The sequence below is a fragment of the Mastigoproctus giganteus genome, chromosome 9, assembly GCF_048544385.1.
Source record: "Mastigoproctus giganteus isolate SK-2022 chromosome 9, ASM4854438v1, whole genome shotgun sequence".
NCBI lineage: Eukaryota > Metazoa > Arthropoda > Arachnida > Uropygi > Thelyphonidae > Mastigoproctus > Mastigoproctus giganteus.
Window position 1 is genome coordinate 52,073,565 of NC_143583.1, and position 23,358 is coordinate 52,096,922.

The 23,358-nt window shown below is 37.8% G+C and overlaps 1 protein-coding gene across 5 annotated transcripts in view; it reads left to right on the forward strand.

The window, feature by feature from the left end:
- Positions 1-23,358, forward strand: part of LOC150080216 (histone-lysine N-methyltransferase 2C-like) — a 1,301,638-nt gene that overhangs the window by 1,160,754 nt on the left and 117,526 nt on the right. For all 5 annotated transcript variants that reach the window (XM_090381514.1, XM_090381519.1, XM_090381517.1 and 2 more), the window contains 2 exons: positions 3,198-3,315; positions 13,891-14,053. In XM_090381514.1, coding sequence (XP_090237640.1) covers positions 3,198-3,315; positions 13,891-14,053 — 281 coding nt within the window. The remainder of the gene's footprint in view (positions 1-3,197; positions 3,316-13,890; positions 14,054-23,358) is intronic.

Consider the following 23,358-nt stretch of genomic DNA (forward strand, 5'->3'; position numbering starts at 1 on the left):
CAAATGGTCAAAACAATATTGTTGATTAACATATTAAATATTATTTGTATTTAAAATTTTTGTTCAGTATAATATAAAATTATTTAACTATGTCTTAGTTACTGTGAAATTTGAAAAAAAAAAAAAAAATCGCTATTACAAAAATACCCTTTGCCAGCGATTTCTGTGGAACTATTAGAGATCGATTTATATCTGTTATAGGCTTTAGTACTATGTATTGAAGGTATATATCCTACTATGACTGGCAGAGTAGGATATACCTTGAATCTTTCTTCCCTAGGGGAATAAAGATTTAAGGGTTGTGATACAAGTTAGAAAAGAAATGAAATTTTCCTTGTTGTTTAAGCAGAAGGACTCACGGTGTACTATCAGTGATCTGCAGTGTCTGCTGTTATTATTCCTCAGTATAAAATGGTGGTGAAATAGTGTTTGGAATGTTATATTCAGGTCTAAAGGGCTCACTTAGAAAAGAACATAGAACTTATAAGTACAGAATAGAAAAATGTGTGGGATGATTATAAATTGAGGGGACACAGAAACCTACAGTAAGTATAAAACTAATCTCACATCATGTCACTTAGAGGGATTAGGCAAGCTAAGATGGATTATGAGGAGAGGAATATTTGGCTAGAAAGAATGCAAAGGAAAGTAGCGAAGAATTCATCTTATGTCAACACTAAAAGAAAATGGATCAACATTGGCCTACTAGATATGAATGGCATAACAGTTGATGATCCTATCCAGATTGCTGACAAACTTGAATAAATATTTTGCATCTACGCTCACATGCGAAAAAGTTTTTAAGATTGGGGGTACCTGAAGTATAGCTAATTATAACTAGGAGCTGAATGATTTTGTGATAACTGAAAAGAAAGTTGAAGAGAAATTGTTGAAGCTAAAATTAAAAATGCATGTGTGGAAGATGTATTAGTGTTATATTATATATATACCATTTTATAATAATTAATATATTAGTATTTATATACTTATAAATACTAATATATAATAATTATATATTATTATATAATTAATATATTACTGTGTTAAAAGAAGCAGCAAAGAGAGGCAATCATTTTGCATAATTATGAGAGCATCCTTGGATTTCATTAGTGGTCTTTCCTTTTGACAATATGCAGATGTCTTTTTTTATTCTTGTTCATAGGGGTGGGGTGGGGGTGATCAACAGGAAAAGTCAGTAATTACAAACCTTTAAGTTTGATTTCTGTTCCAGGGAAAATAATGTCACTGGGTAAAGGAATAACACAGGGTCATCTTGACAGAAATATATTTATATGACATTCACAGTCTGTATTTGCAAAGGAAAATCTTGTCAGACCAGTCTGTTTAGCTATTACTATACAGTAACAAAGGAAATAGATACAAGAAATAATTCTGACATCATATGAGGGGGGGTATCAAAAAGTTCATACCCTGACCTAGATAAAACATCAGTAGGAAGATGCCATTTTTCATATAAGTTGTCTAAATATTCAATAACTAATATGAAATTTCATTCCCGTAGGTGATTACACCAGAGGTGGAGCCTGGAATTTGAAAAAGGACGCTGTGGTTGACAAAGTGGAGTTGGTTTGGGGTTTTTTTTTTTTTTTAGGAGCATTAACAACTAAGACCATATTGCTCCAGGGATATGCGGTGGTCATTCCCTGACCTTCCCGCATCCCGTATTTGGTGGTCAGGGCTCAAACCCCGGTCTAATCAAGAAGCATGTGCTACGCACTGCTGCTCTTGCCCACCTGGCTACGGAGGCGCCACTAAGTGGAGTATTGAGCAGTGATCAAGTTCCTGCATTTGCAGGGCAAGAAAGCTCAGGAAATTGACGGAGAAATGAAAGCTGTGTATGGGCAGCTTCTACAGCTATTTTACAGTGTCCAACTTATGACACTGTAAAAAATGTAGAAATGGGAGATCCGGTGTGGTCGTACAAGTGTCTTTGACGAGCCAAGAGAAGGAAGGCCGTCAAGATCCACAGACAATGAGACGGTTGCAAGGGTTTAGTAGCTGGTGCTGAGTGACAGACGTGTGACAATTCATTTCATTGCAGATGCATTGGGAATTAGTTATGGGTCTGCCCACAGCATTTTACATAACCATCTGCATATTTCTGAGATCTCCACACTATGGGTTCCAAGGTTGCTGATGCTTTGCAGAAGCAATATTGAATGCAATGTTCTCGCCAACTGTTGGGTCTGTGTAATGTGGATGTTGAGAACTTTTTTGATCGGTTGGTGACAAATAACGAATGCTGGGTGTACCAATATGGTCCGGAGACTAAAGACGTGTAAAAGCAGTGGGAGCACACCTTTTCCCCACTTCCCTCACAAAAGTGCATCATGATGCAGCTCCTGAACGGTCACCTAAAACTACAAACTGCTGTAGTTTTAATTCCCTATTCCACTGCAGTCATCCCAGCATGTGTCTTTGTTTGATGAACTGAAGAGGGACCTGGCTTTCCACAGATTGACACTGGCTAATGCACAGGCGGGTCCGTCTAGGGTTGAAAAAGAGAAGATATGATGCACTGCATGACTTGGTTGCCACTTTTGTGCAGGAATATCAGCAGGTAGAACTGAAATACTTGCAGAGATTGGTGAACTTACAGTAGATGAAAATTCTGTTCAAATCCTTGACAAATAAATAAATCATTGAAATATTCTGAAATGGTTGTTTGTTGATAAAAAAAAAAAACAACAAAAATTGTTGACTGTTCAGTTTGTAAGACAGAGAAAAAATAATTTATTTTTATAAATAAAATAAAAGGCGTTAGTCGCAAAAAACCAGAGCATTTTATTTTATGTAATTTCCCTTACAAACATTTACATCCAAAATTTCTATTTTATTTTAAAATCAATGTTTTATATCAAAAGTTATATTAAAATACATCATATAGAAGTAGAAATAAAATATAATTTCAAAATAATGTTGCGTTTTGAAATATGAAATAAGAGGTGCTAAAAATAGTCGCAAAATATATGAATACAGGAAGTTCCAACTTTAAAACTTTGACTTCAAATTTGACGACTTCAACTACTTTAAGAAGTACACATTTTATATCCTTAGTTATGGTTGTATGAATTTATAATCATAAGAGTGGACTTTTTTTTTTTTTTTTTTTTCCCTCTCTTTTCCATTTTTTTGAGACAAGTTTTTCATCTAATAATTTTTTTTTTTTTATGTAGCATGATTCATCAGGGGGACCAGTATTTAATGAGAATTGGAAGTCTTGTCTTTCAAAACATAGGACAGCTTTTACCTCATCAAATTCAAGCTTTTCACACTCCAAATTCTATTTATCCTGTAAGTATTTCTTTTTTTTTTTTTTTTTTAAATGTTTCACTTTTCTTTTGCAAGGACATCAAATTAACTGATTAGTTTGTAAATAATTATTAGGAATGTATAGGTTGGCTTAATTTAAATTGGTGTGATATGTTTATTCATTTTAAAAGGTAATGTGTTTCACTTTTTTTTTTTTCTTTTTTTTTTTAGAGGTCTTTACTTTCAGATTTCGAACTGATTTTGTTTCCTTAGCTATATGCTATTTTACATGCAAAAAACTGTCATCCAACTGTTTGAATTTGAAGTGCATGATATCAAAAAAGGCCAAGCATTTGTTCCTTGAGGTTGTCACAGACATTCTCTCAGATATGCCAGACAAGCTGGGCTGATGGAACTGATATTTGGGTGACATTCAAGTCAAGTGCCCCCAATTTCGGTGAAGTTCGAATGGTCTGTGACATCCAAATCCTCTGCTTGCACCTTCACGATGGTGGTGGACTGTTAGCAATCGTGGGTATGACCTCTATGCAGAAGTACATAGTGGGTGACAACCCAGTTGTGAAACAACGTAAGCAGGAGTCGAGGTGTGGCTCTGACACCACATGGAGGAATGCCATCCCTCTATGTTACCAGGCATTACTAGGTGGTAGATGACTCTCATCAACCGGTGCAATACCACCATTTTGCTTATTGGAGACTTGAAGTGGTGAACCTGTTTAGTTTCTAGAGCTAAGTTCCGGTCAACCCTTCCCTATCTCTTCCATCATGCAGTGTAATTGATGACTTTTGAGGTTATGATGAACATCGTGGCGAGAACCAATATTCCTTACATTTCGAGGGTACAACTCTAAAACAGTGTACACCGGACTGAACCTATTGGTAACTCTCTAGGAGGCTTCTGGATCAGCTAGTGTAAAATCTTGCTACCTCTACTCTGCCAGATAGTAACTGTAGGGAGACCGAGTGCTGTGTATGCGGGGGGGGGGGGGGAGGCAATGTCGAGGCAACATTAAGTCAAGGATCTGGGTATATTCTTACCATGTGTATGCCATATCCAAAAATTTCATTACTTCATACAGCATGTCCCTTCTCAAACTAATAGAGCAAGTTTATCTGCGAAAAGATCTAAATCTCCCAAGCACTTCCTAATTCATTTCACAAATATACATGGTCTCAATTCTAATCTCAAAGATGTCCACTTCCACTTGCAGTCTGCCAAACACCGTGTACTTTTTCTGACAGAATCTCAGTTATCGGTTGATTCAACTACTGCTGATCTCAGATGCCCAAATTATTCGCTATATGATTCCTTTTGCCTCAAAGGTGCTACTTGTGCATATGTCCATTCTGATATTCCCTGTCAGAGACTTGGCAATTTGGAATCTACTCTCTTTGATCTTCTCTGGCTTAAAATCTCTCTACCTCATTGTGTCGCTACCGTTCTCCAAACTCCACTTATCACTTGGAGCTCTTTAACTTCCTCTCTTTGCAATTTGACTTTCTCCAGTCCAACTTTCCTAACAGTGAGGTAATTTTTTTGGTGTTCACAACTCCAGCTGGCTTCCGTTTTCTAGTCACACCGACCCAGCTGGTCGAGATGCTGAGGCTTTTGGAATTACTAATGACCTTGCACAGAATGATTATTTACATACAAGAATACCGGACAATCCTAATCATACAGCCAACACGCTTGATCTTTTTCTCACAAACAACCCTTCTAAGTACACGGTTGGTGAGAGGTCGTTTAGGCACTTAAGACCACAACTTGGTGATTGTCTCTTCTCCAATGGAGCCTTTATCTCATGGCTATCCCAACCTTGTGTTGTTTGGCATTACAAGAATGCAAAATGGAATGACCTGCAAGATTTCTTTTCCTTGGTCGGATTACTGTTTCAAAACTTCTGATGTCAACGTTTGCTCGGATTGTGTCAGTGAAATTATTCTTTCAGGAATGGAATCCTTTATCCCACACTCCTTTAAAATCTCATCCTTTTTTAAAATTTCATCCTCTTAACCTTGGTTTTCCAATAAATGTGCTAAGGCTGTTCAAAAGAAGAATGTTGCATATCGTAATTGGCTTGTTTCTAATTCTTCAGTTTCATTTTCTGCCTACACCAAAGCTCGCAACAATTGTAAAGCAGTTATTAATCAGTCCAAACTAGAGTTTGAACAGGCTAAGAGTAGAAAACTTGCTTCTTGCCCTAATGGTAGCCGAGCATTCTGGTCTCTTGCCAAAGCTATTGACCGCAACTTTTCCCCATCTCTGCTCCCACCTCTGTCCAAACCAGATGGTTCTGTTGTCATTTCAGCCAAGGATAAAAGCTGACCTGCTAGCATCCCATTTTTCTTCCAGCTCATGTATTAATGAACTTGGTAAAACACCTCCCACCATTCCCAACACGGTGCATTCAATGCGTCTTGTGGTCTTCCGTCAAAAGGATGTCAGAAGGATTTTGACGAATCTTGATGCTAAGAAAGCTTCAAATCCCGATGGTATTTCTCCACTTGTTCTCAAAACCTGTGCTCCTGAACCTACTCCTATCCTTTTCCGCCTGTTTTCACTTTCTTATTCCAAAGGTGTTTTTCCTTCTGCTTGGAAATTTGTTCATATCCAGCCAGTACCTAAAAAGAGTGACAAATCCCTCCCATCCAATTATCGTCCCATTGCAATTACTTCTACTCTCTCTAAAGTAATGGAGAAATCAATTAACTGCCAACTCTTAAACTACCTAGAAACCTTCCGTCTGATCAACGATCACCAGTATGGATTCCATCAGTGTCGATCCACTGGTGATATTCTGGCTGATGTTACCCATTTATGGACTAATTCAATGGAAAGGTTCGGTGAAACACAAGTAATTGCTTTTGACATCTCAAAGGCTTTCGATCGTGTTTGGCATAAAAGTCTTCTAAACAAGCTTCCATCTTATGGTTTGTCAACTGTTTTTAGTAATTGGTTATCCATTTTTCTCTCTGATAGCTCACTGATGGTGGTGATGATAGATGGCTCTCTGTCTTCTAACTTCTCCACTAATGCCAGTGTCCCCCCAAGGTTCAGTTCTTTCCCCCACTTTTTTCCTCTTGTATATTAATGACCTTCTTCCATTGACTGGAAATCCTATCCATAGTTTTGCCGATGATAGCACATTTCTTTCCATTTTGAGAAATCTTGCCCTGTTCAGTCAGCTTCAATTTCTTGAAAATCTGCTATCATTTCCTTAAATACCGATCTTCAGGTAATTCTCCAATGGGGCAAAGACAACTTAGTTGATTTCAACCCTTCTAAAACTCAGTCTTGTCTTATATCTCGCAAAAAGGATTCTTCTGCTCCTATGCTTATCTTTGGTGACACTCCGATTTTTAGGCAAAATGATATATCTCTTTTGGGGATTACCCACACTTCTAATCTCTCTTGGCACAAGCACATTACAAATATTGCTTCCTCTGCATCTAAAAAACTTGATTTTCTCTTTTGTTCTCGGCGTTACTTTTCTTCCAAACAGGTGCCCACTCTGTATAAATCACAAATCCGCCCTGCCATGAAATATTGTTCCCACATCTGGGGTGGTGCCCCCAAAACCTTTCTCAGGCTTCCTGATTCCATTCAGAAGAGAGCAGTTAGGTTAATTAATGATTCATCTCTAACAGAGTCTCTCCACTCGCTTTCTCATAGATGTACTATTTCTGCTGCATGCGGCCCCAGGGGCCAAGCGATTTATTAGTGACTAAGCGATTCCCAGCGATTTATAGAGAGTTAGAAAAAAAATATATGCGTTTCTTTAATTTTCATCGTTAACTTACTTTCATTTTTTTGTGAAACAGCTCTTTGTCTTACAAGCAGTAAGTGAAGACACAGGAAGGAAACTCACCTTTCTTATTTTTTCCCTTAATCTCACCTTACTAACCTAACACAGTAGCCGCTTGGTCACTAAGTGGCACTGCTCTTGCCTCCACGTGGCGGGGCTGGTAACCTGGGAGAGGAAAGTAACACTCCCAGGGCCAAAAGAGCAAACATGAGTAGTAAAATAACTACTGATACTACAGGGCTTCAAGAGAAAGCCCTACCAAGTAGAGATACAGAAAAGACAAAGGCAAAGAGACAGAGGACTGATATGGACCCACCAAAAATACCGACATACATTGTTATACATGCGACAGGAGATCAGACATTAGGACGTATGTCTCCCTTCGTAATTCAGAAAACGTTAGAGGGTCTAGTAGGATCTCCCAAGTCTGTTCGACGCCTGAGATCCGGGGACATACTAGTAGAAACAGAAAGTCCTAATCACTCCCAGAAGTTGCTAGCTACGACAAACTTTGGAGGATTACCAGTAGTTGTAACACCACACAACACGCTGAATTCTTCCAGAGGAGTGATCTCCGAGTGGGACCTCTTAAATGTGTCAGAAGAAGAGCTCATAGAAGAATTAAGAAGCCAAGGGATAACAGCAGTGAAGAGAATCAATATCCGAAGGGATGGAAATATAATTCCAACAAGAACTCTAATCATAACCTTTAATGCTCCGAAACCTCCAGCAACAGTAAAAGCACGATATCTGAACTGCCAAGTAAGACAATACATTCCAAATCCATTGCGATGTTACAAATGTCAGAAATTTGGACATTCGCAAATGGCATGCAGAAACTCGGCTACCTGTGCAAAATGTGGTTCTAAAGAACACGAGACTACAGATTGCTCTGCCAACACCTTGATATGTACAAACTGTAAAGGGGAACATCCAGCCTACTCAAAAACATGTGAAAAATGGAAACAAGAGAAACTAATTCAGAAATACAAAACAGAACACAACACAACGTACCAAGAAGCAAGAAGAATAATAAAGCCATGGCCTACAAACAAGCCATCATATGCACAAGCAGTGATCCAATACAAATCAGTAGGAGTGCAAACCGAAATTTCCATGCTGCCAAAAGAATCACTTAATGAAATGAAGGCACAAAAACAGGAGAAAATAGTGAGTACTCCAATTTCTATTCACACAGAACAAATACCAACAAATCAGCACCACAACAAAGACCGAGGTAAACCTACAAACACCAAAACAACCGAACAGATGGATATAGGAAAAATAAACACAACGGAAGAACCAGTATTAGAAATTTTCACAGAAGAAGAAATGGACATGGACAGGCCTCAATACCCTAAAAAAGATAAGACAAAACATAAGAATGTTCCATTTCGGAAACAACCCGAAAGCCTTAGAAAAACCAAATAATGGATCAGTTCATCCAGTGGAACTGTAGAGGACTACGAACCAATTACGACGATGTCCAGTATCTAATTACACACCATACGCCAATATGCTTCTGTCTTCAAGAGACATACCTTAGACAACAAGAAACTCTTTCAGTAAAAAATTATACAATGTATAGGAAAGACAGAATAAGAGATGGGCCAACACATGGAGGAGTAGCCATCTTGGTTCATAATCACATCCCAACTGAACACATTCCTTTAAACAGCAACCTCGAAGCGATAGCTGTAAGAATAACACTAAGATTTAAGTTAACCATCTGTTCAGTGTACCTTCCACCAGGATCAGATATAACTTTTGAAGAAATAGACCAACTAATCTCCGAACTCAAATCACCTTTCTGTATAATGGGAGATATGAATGGGCATAGTCATCTGTGGGGAAACACTGACATCAACAGACGAGGACGAATAATAGAAAGAATAATAGATCACCATAATCTTTCTCTACTTAACAACGGTGAACATACTTATTTTCACTTTCCTAGTCGTACGACCTCAGCAATAGACCTAACCATATGCACCCCTTCACTCCTACCAGAGTTAAAGTGGCAAGTAATAGAAAACCCATACAGCAGTGACCACTACCCAGTAATTACCACACTGATCAGAAATACTCCCTGTCATCCCAGCAGACCACCCCGCTGGAAAATAGAAAAAGGCAACTGGGAAAAATTTAGAGAACTCGCAATATTTAATTCACAAAACATTCAAGAAAAATCAGTCGATGAAGCTGTGAAACACGTCACAGATACCTTAATACAGGCAGCTGAGCAAACAATACCCAGAACTTCAACTCGTTTCCCGCTACATCCAAAATCCTGGTGGAATGAGGACTGTATGACAAAAAAAAGACAACAAAACAAAGCATGGAATAAGTTCCGGAGATGTCCTACAACGGAAAATCTGATAAAATTTAAGCAAGCACGAGCGCTAGCCAGGTACACAAGGAAACAAGCCAAAAAAAATTCCTGTATCCAGTTTACTTCCTCAATAAATAGAACAACAAATACACAGCCAATATGGAATAAAATACAGAAAATGAACGGGAAATACAAAAACCAACCATCCTTAGCATTACACTGGAATGGCGAAAGCATTACTGAACCTTCAGAGACAGCTAATATACTAGGAGAAATATTTGCCAGAGTATCGTCAAAACAATCATATCGTGAAGAATTTTTGAACTATAAAGAGAAAACTGAAAAAAACAGAATTAATTTTAACACCAAACATATTGACTCCTATAACCAACCAATTACATTGCATGAATTACGTGAAGCATTATCAAAAACAAAATCAAGTGCAGTTGGACCAGACAACATACATTATGATATGCTTAAACATCTGAAGCAAAAAGAAATAGAAAACCTTCTTAAACTGTACAATCGCATTTTTCAAGAAGAGCAATATCCTGAAGCTTGGCATCATGCAATAGTATTAGCTTTCCAAAAACCGAATAAAGATCAGAAGGACCCAAACAACTATCGACCAATAGTGCTCACTAGCTGCTTGAGCAAAGTTTTGGAGAAAATTATCAACAAACGATTAATCTGGTTTTTAGAAACAACCAACTGGTTAAGCAGTATGCAATGCGGGTTTAGAGGTAATAGATCCACCTTAGATCACCTCGTAAGAATAGAAACAGACATAAGAGATACATTTATAAGTTCAAAACATATGGTTACCATATTTTTTGATATAGAAAAGGCATATGATACAGCTTGGAGATACGGTATACTACAAGACATCCACGATACAGGCCTCAGAGGACATTTACCGGACTTCATCCAAAACTTTATGAAAAACAGAACATTTCAGGTCAGAGTACAGAACACCATGTCAAAAATATATAAACAAGAAGGAGTCCCCCAGGGGTCTGTCCTCAGTGCTATACTATTCGTTATAAAAATAAATGGCATCACAAAACAACTTCCATCCACGGTGTCGCATGCACTATATGTAGATGACTTCAGTATATCGTATCAAGCACAGAATATGGGAACAATAGAAAGGCAACTGCAATGCGCAATTAACAAAATCAGTAGTTGGGCCCAGAAAAACGGATTTAGAATTTCACAACAAAAAACAGTCTGCGTACACTTCTGCAGGAAAAGAAATTTACATCCCGACCCTGAACTAACAATAGAAGGTCACAAAATACCCGTCAAACAAAGCGTAAAATTTCTCGGACTCACTTTAGACAACAAGTTAACCTTCGTAGAACATATAAAACAATTACGAATACAATGTATGAGACGGCTTAATATCCTTAAAGTCTTAACATCACTATCTTGGGGAGCAGACCGTTATACCCTGCTCAATCTGTACAAAACACTAGTAAGATCAAAAATAGATTACGGAGCACCTGTTTATGCTTCCGCCAAAAAGAGCGCCCTCAAATGGTTAGACCCAATTCACCATAGTGCACTACGAATAGCAACAGGAGCATTCCGCACATCACCTTCATACAGTCTTTATACAGAAGCGAATGAACTACCATTGTTCCTCAGGAGACAAAAGCTGGCCCTACTCTATGCATACAAGATAAGATCCACAAGAAATCATCCGACTTGGGCATCATTATTCTCACCAAAATTTGAAAACATATATAGGAATCGCAAAAGTGCAAACAAGCCTCTAGGAATCAGACTGCAAGAGCTATTGACAACATATGATCTTAACGTAAATAATGTTGCAAATCTTGAAAGGCACATAATACCACCATGGATAAACCACTCCGCAACTTGTGAACTCTCCACGCAAACCTGGAATAAAAATAACTTATCAGACATTAACTTTCAACAACTACATGCAGCACATAGAACTAAATATCCCAATCATTTACCAATATATACAGATGGATCAAAAGCAGAGAACCATGTAGGAGCATCGGCAGTATTCCCAGACACTACACTGGCACGCCAACTTCCAAAAGAATGCAGCGTCTACACTGCAGAATTAGTAGCAGTTCAGATAGCCCTGGAGTACTTCAGAACCACATACCATTTGAGAACAGTAATATACTCTGATTCATTAAGTGCAATACAAGCCATTCAAACCACGACCAATACAACCCATCCAGTTCTAGTGCAAATTAAACAGATATTAACGGATTTAACAAAAGAAAAACAAGAAATACTTTTCTGCTGGATACCAGGACACAAAGGGATAAAAGGAAACGAAGAAGCTGATAGATTTGCAAAATCAACAACTAACCTTCAGAAACAACCTTTCCCAGTTCCGTATCAGGATTATAAACCAATCATTCAAAACCGCTCTCTGACACAATGGCAAGAACTCTGGCAAAAACAAACTTCAAATAAATTATATAAAATAAAACCAGAAGTTGAACATTGGAAAACAAGCACAAGAAAATCAAGGAGAGAGGAAGTTGTTCTGACTAGACTACGAATTGGACATACACACCTCACACATGGCTATTTACTACGTGCAGAAGAACCTCCAAGATGCCAAACATGCAATACTACCCAAACAATCAGACATATACTTATAGAATGCCCAACCTATGAAAATGATCGACGAAAGATTTTCTCATCATTATATAAAAGAAATCAAGACATCACCCTCAGAGATATTCTAGGTGACGAGGGACGGGTATCAGACATTTTCAGATTCATGCAGACAATCAACATCTACCATCTACTATAAATAATGATAGAGTATATAATCACAGAAAATATTTAACTCCAGTTAATACGACAAGATATAGAGAATCAATATACATACAAAGACATAATATAACGAATGAACTGGTGCATTATGATCTCCGTTGTCAATGTGCCAATAAACAACAAAACAACCAACCAATCTGCTGCATGCCTCTTCTATAGATACTTCCATGTGGACTGTTCTTCTGAATTGGCTTCTATAATTCCTGCTTTCTCTTTCAAAACAATCCAAACACATGCCGCCACCAGCTAACATCCATTTGCTGTCCAACTTCAAACCCACAGAACCAACTTTTCATCTTCCTTATTTATTCATTCAACTGCCGTTTTCTGAAACAACCTTCCTTCATACGTATTTCCTGAAAATTACAGTCCACAGAAGTTCAAGTCCATTGTCAACAAATATCTTCTTTCATCTTCTCAACCTCCAACCCAAGCACGGTACTAAGTACTATAGGTTCTAATACCTCTCGTGTTTGGGGTTTACATAAAAAAAAAAAAAAAAAATTTGTGAAGTTGCAGTCAGGAAAACAGTTTGCCTATTTGACTGTTCAGAATAATTCACCAGACTTTATTTTCCCTAAATTTTTCCCATAAACCCTGAATAATGCTTACCTTTTATTTTCTCATTTTTTGTCACTTTTTTAATCATTGACTGTAAGCCTTATTAGTTCTTACTTTTAACCCACCCTTTTTTGATGTGAAACATCCTTGGGGATAACTACAGTGGAGTAAATCTGATTGGTCACAAAAAATGCATCACAGAAGTGATTGTGTCATCTGCGGCTTCTGTCAGAGGCAGTTCCCACTCCCATCACTAGTCTGCTGAGCACTCACTAGTAGTGATTAGAGTGCATAATGCATTTTTTGTGACCGGTACGTTATCTAGAATTCTAGTGAACCAATTTATAAAATTCAAATGCTATTCGTTTGAATTTCATTGAACTGCCTTAGAAAAACACAATAAAACAAAAAAAAAAGCACGTTTGTATCTTGTACATATGAAAAGTGTTTTCTTTTATGTGAAAACATCCTTGGTTTGGAAGAGGTTAGTGAAATCCAAGCCAATAGCCTAATTTCCCATTGGAATGTGGCCATTTGTTGAATAGTGTGATGTCATTGCAATCATAATACCTGCAGTTACTACTGCAGAAAGTATGATTGCAACGATACAAATATCTGTCAACAATTTCTTTTTTCGTCTCTCATTTTCATGTTTCGTATTATAAATGTTTTCACATCAGTTATTTTCAAAAATAAAATTTGGGTGTTCAACGATGGCTAAGTCAAGTGCAGAGCTTTTTCAAGAGTATTGAGCAAGAAAAAGAAAGTGACAAAACCTAAGAAAATAAAGACGAAGGTCGCAAGTATTTTGTACCTCAATCGATGGTGTTTTCCAGAGACATTTAGATACATTGCAATCACAAGTATATGTCTCTTACTTTAGTTATCATAAATCCATTGTAGATGCCCCCCAAAGATGTTTCGCATAAAACTGTCTACCACATGTGTTCGGCATGCACGCTTTTTTATTTTAAATGGAATCTAAGCATTTTGTAAACTGTTGTTTTAATATTTTTATTTCATATGTTATCATACTTTACTGAAACTGCTGCTCAAATTTAACAGGTTGGTTACAAAGTTATAAGAATGTATTGGAGCATGAGAGGTTTGGGAAAACGATGCCAATATATATGCAGCATCCGTGATGTTAATGGTAAGCCAGAATTTCGGATTCATGTGCGGGAGCATGGATATGATGAAATAACATTAAAAGACATTACTCCTAAAGGTAAGCTGTAACTTTTTGTATGGGTCAATTTTTGTTGCTCAAGAAAATATTTGTTATTTGATGGTAGCGATAAATTTTTGATCTCCTATGTATAAGTATAGTGCGAAAGCATCAATAATATATATTAAAAATATATATATATTTTTTTGATCTCCTTAATAAATAAGCTCTTTGACTGCATGACAGATTACACCTTAATAAAAAGATGTGTTTCTATAGTGTCATTTTAATTAATATGCTTAACGATGACTAATTATTGAAAATAATATTGGAGAATATTCTTTACTCGCCTCACTAATACTCTAAAGCAAAATTGCAAAGGTTGACAGCCCCTGTTACCAAACAACATTAAGTGATTTAAAGTGACCTGTAACTTTACAAGTGCTTTTTACTCTAGCTTCTGTTGATATTCTGTTATATTCTTTTCCTCCCTTTTTTTGTTATAATCAACAGTGTTTAGTCTTTCAAGCAGTAACTGTAACCTAGAGGGAGAGTTACCTTTCTGTTTTTTCTATTTTTATTACTGCCATTATATATTCAAGAATTATAATATCATTCACCAAAATTTTTGATCAAATCCTCTATATCCAGGTACTAACTTTTAAAGCAGAATGAATCATAGAGTGAATAAGTTGGACAAATAAAATGCGTGATGGTGGTGGTTGAGGCAACCAGTAATTGAGGTTCTGCAGAAAAAGTAAGTGGAACTTTGTAGACAGTAAGTGGAAATGGACCTTGAAATGAATGGGGAAGTTTGTGTGAGGTTTAGATCTTTTCACAGATAAGTTTGTTCTGTTAGTTTGACTATTTGTGATGCACTGCATATGAAAAAGTAAAGGGAAGAATATGCTGTATGTTTGAATTAATGAAATTTTTGGATATGACATGTACACGCAGCAAGAATGCCCAGCTTCCTGACATAAAATATTTATTTTATCTTCCCTCTTCACAAATTACCTCATAAAGCCGTTTTGTTTTATTTCTCTGTCTCTCATGCTTTTTTTCTCTATTTCACTACTGTAATACTAATCTGAAGTATACTCTAGGTTTCCAATATTTTATTCAGAATTATTAAACTCTTCAAGATGTCTGATATGAAATGGAAGTATCTGGTTTGAATACTAAGTTCTGAAAGAAGGATTATATTGTTTTATCTTGCAAGAATATGGTTTCAGTAGTGCTTGCTGTATGCACACTACTGAGACTTCCACCGAGTAGGTTCAGTCCAGTGAACTATATGGACAGAATTTATGTGATCAAGACCTGCTAATATTCGTAAAATCGGACAGAAGCTATACTGTTGTGATTTTCTCTTGTAGAGAATCTGAGTCCTCATTTTGAATTTAAACCACTGTTTTGAAATTTAACCAAATCAAAAATAAAAATAGAATACTAAATATATTAAATGAGATCTTAAGATTATACAGGGTGTTTCAAAAATATTGGTACAAACGTTTAGGGGAGGAAGGTAACATCTAAAGGAATGTGAATCGCATAAGAACCCATAACCGGAAACGTCACGGGAAAGTAGTAGCAGAGGCACAAGAAGCAGAAATGACACAAGGCAGTAATTAGTTGCAAACATTTATTTGACATAATATTAACAATGGAGTACGAGATGGATGCATTTCATGATGTTACAACAGATACTCGAAGGTTCCACCATGAGACGCGATGCATGAATGACACCGATGCAGCATGAATTGGCAGACATGGTCGAACACACCTGGAGTTTCTTTGACAGTAGCAGTAGCACAGATGAGTCTTGCCACGAGATCCATTTCCGTCTCCACAGGCAATTCATACACGATAGATTTGAAGGCCTCCCACAGAAAGAAATCAAGGCTTGATAAATCAGGTGAGCGTTGGAGCCAGGCAGTGGGTCCACCACGGCCAATCCATCGACGCCCAAAATGCCTGTTCAAATGGTCACGAACACACCTTCCATAATGGGCAGGCGCCCCGCCATGTTGAAACCAAATGTTGCGTCTCACATTTGCTGGAACATCGTCAAGTAACCCTGGTAGAACTTGTTCAAGAAAGATCCGATATTTAGCAGAGTTCATTCATGTGAGATGGTAAGAGGTATGGGACGACTAAGCAGTCACCGACCCTACCTGCCCACGCATTTATTGCAAATCGATGTTGTGGCCGTGTGGGGCCGCACAGTGTGTGGGGCCCTCTGCTAATCCATGCACTAGGTGAATGTCTGCCGGCTCACCGTATAGTGATGCATGCTCTTCATGCAGCGACTACTGCTTGAATGAGTAAACCAGAAATTTTCCCTCTCCCGAACTGATGAACAGCTCCATGTAACGACTTACGGTGACGTTTCTGGTTATGGGTTCCTATGCGATTCACATTCCTTTAGATGTTACCTACCTCCACTAAACATTTGTACCAATATTTTTGAGACACCCTGTATTTTAAATCAGGAAATCTCTTACCTGAGATATTTTCCAGGAATAACTGCATCCATGTAAGATGTAATCAGAATAGATGGAAATTGTTTCAAAGACCTTCTTAAAGGAAGGGGAAAAACCTTGCAACAAGACAAAGGAATAAAAATAAGCTTTTACTCTAAATCCAATCATGGCAAATAATTGAGAGTATAATGAGAAAAGATTATACGAAGCTTGACAGGGGCGTTTCGTCTATAGTATCTTCAAAGGGGATGCGAGCACATGTTGAAGGCTGTATATATAACCCCAGCACATTCTATTGTCATATTTCCAAAGCATGAGGGGGGGAGGTGAGTAGGTGAAAGGAAGAGAAGCAGGATAGAAGGAAAATTCCCGCTCCCTCGTATTTCACTAATAGGTTGGGAATTTGAAAATCTAGGGATTTTGAACAGCTTAAAGGTCATTTAAAGGGAAAAATATGTTTCCAATCGGAAATCCGGGTGCATGACTACCAGTGTCTGTTAGTAAAGGTCCAAAATATAATACCCCCCCCAACACTTATGGGAGTGTATTATTTTGTTATTAAATTTGAACTTGTAGGATATTTGTTTTAGATCCCACTCCTCTGAAATTATTATTGGTCTGTGTATGTTTATTGATTTGTTTGTTGACCTTGTGGCTAGAATTTCACTGGTTTCTAGCTTACAAATTTTGTGTCTTGTTTGTCTAAGATTATGGTGTTTTCAAAGGATAGGTAATGTGCTGTGTCTAAGTGGTGAGCTACCAACCCAGAGCTAAATTTTTCCATTCAGTCTATTTTTTTTCTGTATTATTTGAGGGTACTTTTAAGCTTATTTTGTGATTTTGGATTCTGCTTTGTAACGATGTTCTCATGTTGCCTATATATATATAGGTAGTAGATGACTCTCATCAACCAATGAAATACCACCACTTTGCTTATTGGAGGCTTGAAGTGGTGGAACCCATGTTTAGTCTCTAGAGCTAAGTTCCGGTCAACCCTTCCCTATCTCTTCCATCATGCAGTATGATTGATGACTTTTGAGGTTATGATGAACGTTGTGGCGAGATCCAATATTCCTTACATTTCTAGGGTACAGCTCTAAAACAGTGTTCGCAGGCCGGCCGCTAGTTAGTACACTGGACCGAACCTATTGGTAACTCTCTAGGAGGCTTCTGGATCAGCTAGTGTATAATCTTGCTACCTCTACTCTGCCAGATAGTGACTGGAGGGAGTCCGAGTAGTGTGTATGCGGGGAGCATTGTCGAGGCCACGTTATGTCAAGGATCTGGGTACGCCATATCCAAAAATTTCATTACTTCATACAGCATGTCCCACCCTCTTTTTCTTACCATTGAATACACCATGAATTGTCAAACTAATAGAGCAAGCTTATCTGCGAAAAGATCTAAACCTCCCAAGCACTTCCTAATTCATTTCACAAATATACGTGGTCTCAATTCTAATCTCAACGATGTCCATTTCCACTTGCAGTCTGCCAAACCCCATGTACTTTTTCTGACAGAATCTCAGTTATCGGTTGATTCAACTACTGCTCATCTCAGATGCCCAAATTATTCGCTGTATGATTCCTTTTGCCTCAAAGGTGGTACTTGTGCATATATCCGTTCTGATATTCCCTGTCAGAGACTTGGCAATTTGGAATCCGCTCTCTTTGATCTTCTCTGGCTTAAAATCTCTCTACCTCATTGTGTCAAATTCATCTGTTGTCTCTACCGTTCTCCCAACTCCACTAATCACGTGGAGCTCTTTGACTTTCTCCAGTCCAACTTTCCTAACAATGAGGTAATTTTCTTTGGTGATTTTAATGTTCACAACTCCAGCTGGTTTCTGTTTTCTAGTCACACTGACCCAGCAGGTCGAGATGCTGAGGCTTTTGCAATTACTAATGACCTAGCACAGATTGTTCATTTACCTACCAGAATTCCCCTACAATCCTAACCATACACCCAACACGCTTGATCTTTTTCTCACAAACAACCCTTCTAAGTACACGGTCGAAGTGAGAGGTCCTTTAGGCACTTCAGATTACAACTTGATGATTGTCTCTTCTCCAATGAACCTTTATCTCATGGCTATTCCCAACCTCGTGTTTGGCATTACAAGAATGCAAAATGGGATGACTTGCGAGACTTCTTCTCTTCTTTTCATTGGTCGGATTACTGTTTCAAACGTCTGATGTCAACATTTGCTCAGATCGTGTCAGTGAGAAATTATTCTTGCAGGAATGGAATCCTTTATCCCACACTCCACTTTAAAATCTCGTCCTTTATCTAAACCTTGGTTTTCCAATAAATGTGCTAAGGCTGTTCAGGAGAAGAATGTTGCATGTCGTAACTGGCTTGTTTCTAATTCTTCAGTTTCATTTTCTGCCTACACCAAAGCTCACAACAATTTTAAGGCAGTTATTAATCAGTCCGAACTAGAGTTTGAACATGCTAGCAGTATAAAACTTGCTTCTTGCCCTAATGGTAGCTGAGCATTCTGGTCTCTTGCCAAAGCTATTGGCCGCAACTTTTGCCCATCTCTGCTCCCACCCCTCTCCAAACCAGATGGTTCTGTTGTCACATCAGCCAAGGATAATGTTGACCTTGCTAGCATCCCATTTTTCTTCCAGCTCATGTATTAATGATCTTGGTAAAACACCTCCCACCATTCCCAACACGCTCCATTCAGTGCCTCCTGTGATCTTCCGTCAAAAGGATATCAGAAGGATTTTGATGAATCTTGATGCTAAGAAAGCTCCAGGTGCTGATGGTATTTCTCCACTTGTTCTCAAAACCTGTGCTCCTGAACTTACTGCTATTCTTTGCCGCCTTTTTTCACTTTCTTATTCCATAGGTGTTTTTTCTTCTGCTTGGAAATTTGCTCATATCCAGCCAGTTCCTAAAAAGGGTGACAAATCCCTCCCATCCAATTATCGTCCCATTGCAATTACTTCTACTCTTTCTAAAGTAATGGAGAAATCAATTAACTGGCAACTCTTAAACTACCTAGAAACCTTCCATCTGATCAACGTCTGGTCTTGGCGCATTATAGCCCTAGTTGCTAATGCGTCAATAAAATCCAAAATCAAATCAAACATCAAATCTGATCAACGATCGCCAGTATGGATTCCGTCAGTGTCGATCCACTGGTGATATTCTGGCTTATGTTACCCATTTATGGACTAATTCAATGGAAAAGTTGGGTGAAACACAAGCAGTTGCTCTTGACATCTCAATGGCTTTTGATCGTGTTTGGCATAAAGGTCTTCTAAACAAGCTTCAGTCTTGTGGTTTCCCTACTGTTTTTTGTAATTGGTTATTCAGTTTTCTCTCTGATCACTCACTGAGGGTGATGGTAGATGGCTCTCTGTCTTCTAACTTCTCCACTAATGCCGGTGTCCCCCAAGGTTCAGTTCTTTCCCCCACGTTACTTTTCTTCCAAACAGCTGCTCACTCTGTATAAATCGCAAATCTGCCATGCCATGGAATATTGTTCCCACATCTGGGTTGGTGCCCCCAAAACCTCTCTCAGGCTTCTTGATTCCATTCAGAAGAGGGCAGTTAGGTTAATTAATGATTCATCTCTAACAGAGTCTCTCCACTCGCTTTCTCATAGACGTACTGTTTCTGCTGCATGCCTCTTCTACAGATACTTCCATGGGCACTGTTTTTCTGAATTGGTTTCTATAATTCCCGCTCTCTCTTTCAAAACAGTCCGAACATGTGCCGCCACTAGCCAACATCCATTTACTGTCCAACTTCAAACCCACAGAACCAACTTTTCATCTTCCTCATTTATTCATTCAACTGCCGTTTTCTGGAACAACCTTCCTTAATACGTATTTCCTGAAAATTACAATCTACAGAAGTTCAAGTCCAATGTCAACAAATATCTTCTTTCGTCTTCTCAACCTCCCAACCAAGCATGGTACTAAGTACTATAGGTTCTAATACCTCTCATGTTTGGGGTTTACATTAAAAAAAAATATATATATATATATATATAGTCGCAGTTAGTTGTGCAAGGAATTGCATAAACTGTTTGTTCGTTTGTTGTTTAAAGTCTATTTTTGTTTTTTGTTTTTTTTTTTAATTTTGATGTATGCTTATAGTTTATTTCAGCTGCCAAAGGCTAGATTTACCCCAGAATATTTGAGAATTTTTTTCAAAGGTTGTTGGTAAGTTTCAACGTATGGAAGGTCTCTCCATTGTTTTTTCATTACTTTTTGTTTTTCTTTGCTATTTCTTTCGGCAGTATTTGAGGCACTGTTTATTAGCCATTTTGGGTAAACGTGGTTGGAGAATCTGTTCTTCATAAGCATACAGTAAAAAACCAAGTTTAGTCTCCAGAGCTTTGCTCTGGAGGCTAAACGTGGTTTTCACCCAGAAAGCACTTTTCACCACTTCAAGCCTCCAGTAAGCAAAATGGTGGGAAATCACTAAGCAATGAGAATCTACCTAATTGCCTGATAACGCACAAGGTCAGCCACTCCTCTGCATGACATGGATGCCATACCGCAATCTGTGCACCTCCAGTATACTAGTTGCAGTGGTTTTATCCTTGTATGTGGGGATAAACTAAGGTTCACTCATAGTCCAAAAAAACTGTTTTCCTTTCTTGTCCTGTTTTAATTTTGGAAACAGCCAAAAGTAGCATGGTTCCAACTCAGACAGATAAGGTGGATGGAGCACATCAGTGTTTCCTTGGTCAAAATTTTCAAAACAGCAAGAAATCATTGACAGTGTGCATTGTCCTTTTTTTTTTTTTTTTCATGTTCTCATTTTCAGTATGCAGCAAAACAGGTGTTAGTTAAAACTTCATGTGTGTGTGTTCAAAAATTATAAGATCATTCACTGAACTTTTTGATCAAATTCCATATATATACACAGGATGTTTCAAAATTATGTATACACACTTTAAAAATTTATATTTAATGATCAACTAGAGGGCTTCGCACCTGCTTGCCAATCCCTGCGCACGCTTTTCTACATAAAAGACACACCTGTCGAAACACACTGATAGATATCTAATCAGAAAATGACATGTAATTGTTTACCTGTGCATTTGCAGTGATGTAATTGCCCCACCCACTTATACCACATGACCCACATCCCTCTTCTCCCATTGACTACCTCACCATGCAGTATTCTCAAAGTCGAATAAATATCACAGTGTAATTATTTACGTACGTTTACATAGGTCACTTAGGAAAAGGCCTTTTGCTTTGGGTTCCATAATGCATGAGGAATATTGTTGTATCCGAAAGAGCAGGACTAAAATATTTACAAACTATACAAATATTTAAAATATCTACAAAATTCTAAACTATTTACAAATATATAAACTATATCAGGTCCCTTCATCAGCTGACATTACAATGGAGCATCAAATGATGCTAGGCGTGGTCATGTATTAGACAGTGAAGCATGTGGACGGGGTTGGTGAATGTTATGGAGGCAGCTTTCTTTCAATGGGACAAACTTTGGCTTGCGTCCCACGTATGCACTCTGCATTGTCAACAGCAAGTGTCTGATTCTGCCCAGTAACCCATTTAATGTTCCTTCCATTTAACGTTCACCAACCTCGTGCACATGCTTCACTTGTCTAAGACATAACCGTGATTGGTATTATTTGATATTCCATTGTAATGTATTTGTGTATTAACATTAGCTGATAAAGGGACCCATCATCCTGTTATAGGAGAGGTATGATTGTAAATAGTTTAGTTTTTTGTAAACATTTGTATAGTTTTGTATTGTATAATGTTATTTTATAATTACATGTTATTTGTATAATAACAACATTATACTAATATACTAACATTATAATGCAATGATTGAAATCTAATCAGGAAATGACCTATGTAATTATTTACCTGCACATATTTAGTGACGTAATTGCCCTACCCTCTTCTCCCTTTGGCTCGAATAAATATCACTAGGAGAAAAACCTTTTTAATGTATAGAGGATATATACAAGTATACATTTTTTGCCTCGAGTAAATCGATGCCTCGACTTCATCCTCACTAATAGAAGATATATTGTGAATGATGTCACCGTCCTAAATAAGGTAAATGTTGGAAGTGATCACAGAATGGTAAGATGTACACTTGATATAGATGTAGGAAAGGAAAGGAAAAAACTGACTCGAGTAAATAATACAAAGGTCTTTGAGATAACAGAAGAGGAGAAAAAGCAGTATGTACTGGAACTTAAGAACAAGTATGAGCTTCTGCAGACTGCTGAGGACCAAGATATCGACGAGGAATATTACAACTTTTTGAAAGTGATAAAGCCCAAGAAACCTATAGGGAAAAAGAAATCCAAAGAAGAAAAAATTAGTCAAGAAACACTTGTCATGATGAACCGAAGACGACAAATGAAAAGCAAGAAAAACACTGACAGGGAGAAAATTGAGTATACTGAGTTATGCAAAGCCATTAGAAAGAGACTCAGAGAGGACATAAGAAGATTTAACACAAGAAAAGTAGAACAAGCATTAAGGGAAAACAAAGGATTTAAATCAGCAGCCATGAGCAGTAATACAGAAAGACAAATGATACTGAAACTGAAGAATAGCGATGGTGTACTTATAAACAGCAGAGAAGGCATAATTCAAATAGCAGAAGACTACTATAGAGAATTATACAAGGAGCAGGGGAATGATGCCAGCAGTGGGGAAGATGGATTGCAAAGTAGCAACACATACGACATACCCAATATTCTTCCTGATGAGGTAGAACATGCATTGAAGAAAATGAAGAATCAGAAAGCCCCGGGGGAAGATGAAGTTACTGTAGAGTTGTTAAAATTGGGAGGAAGAGACATAACACAAAAACTGGCAAGGCTCTTCACAAAGTGCATTAGAAAAGGTG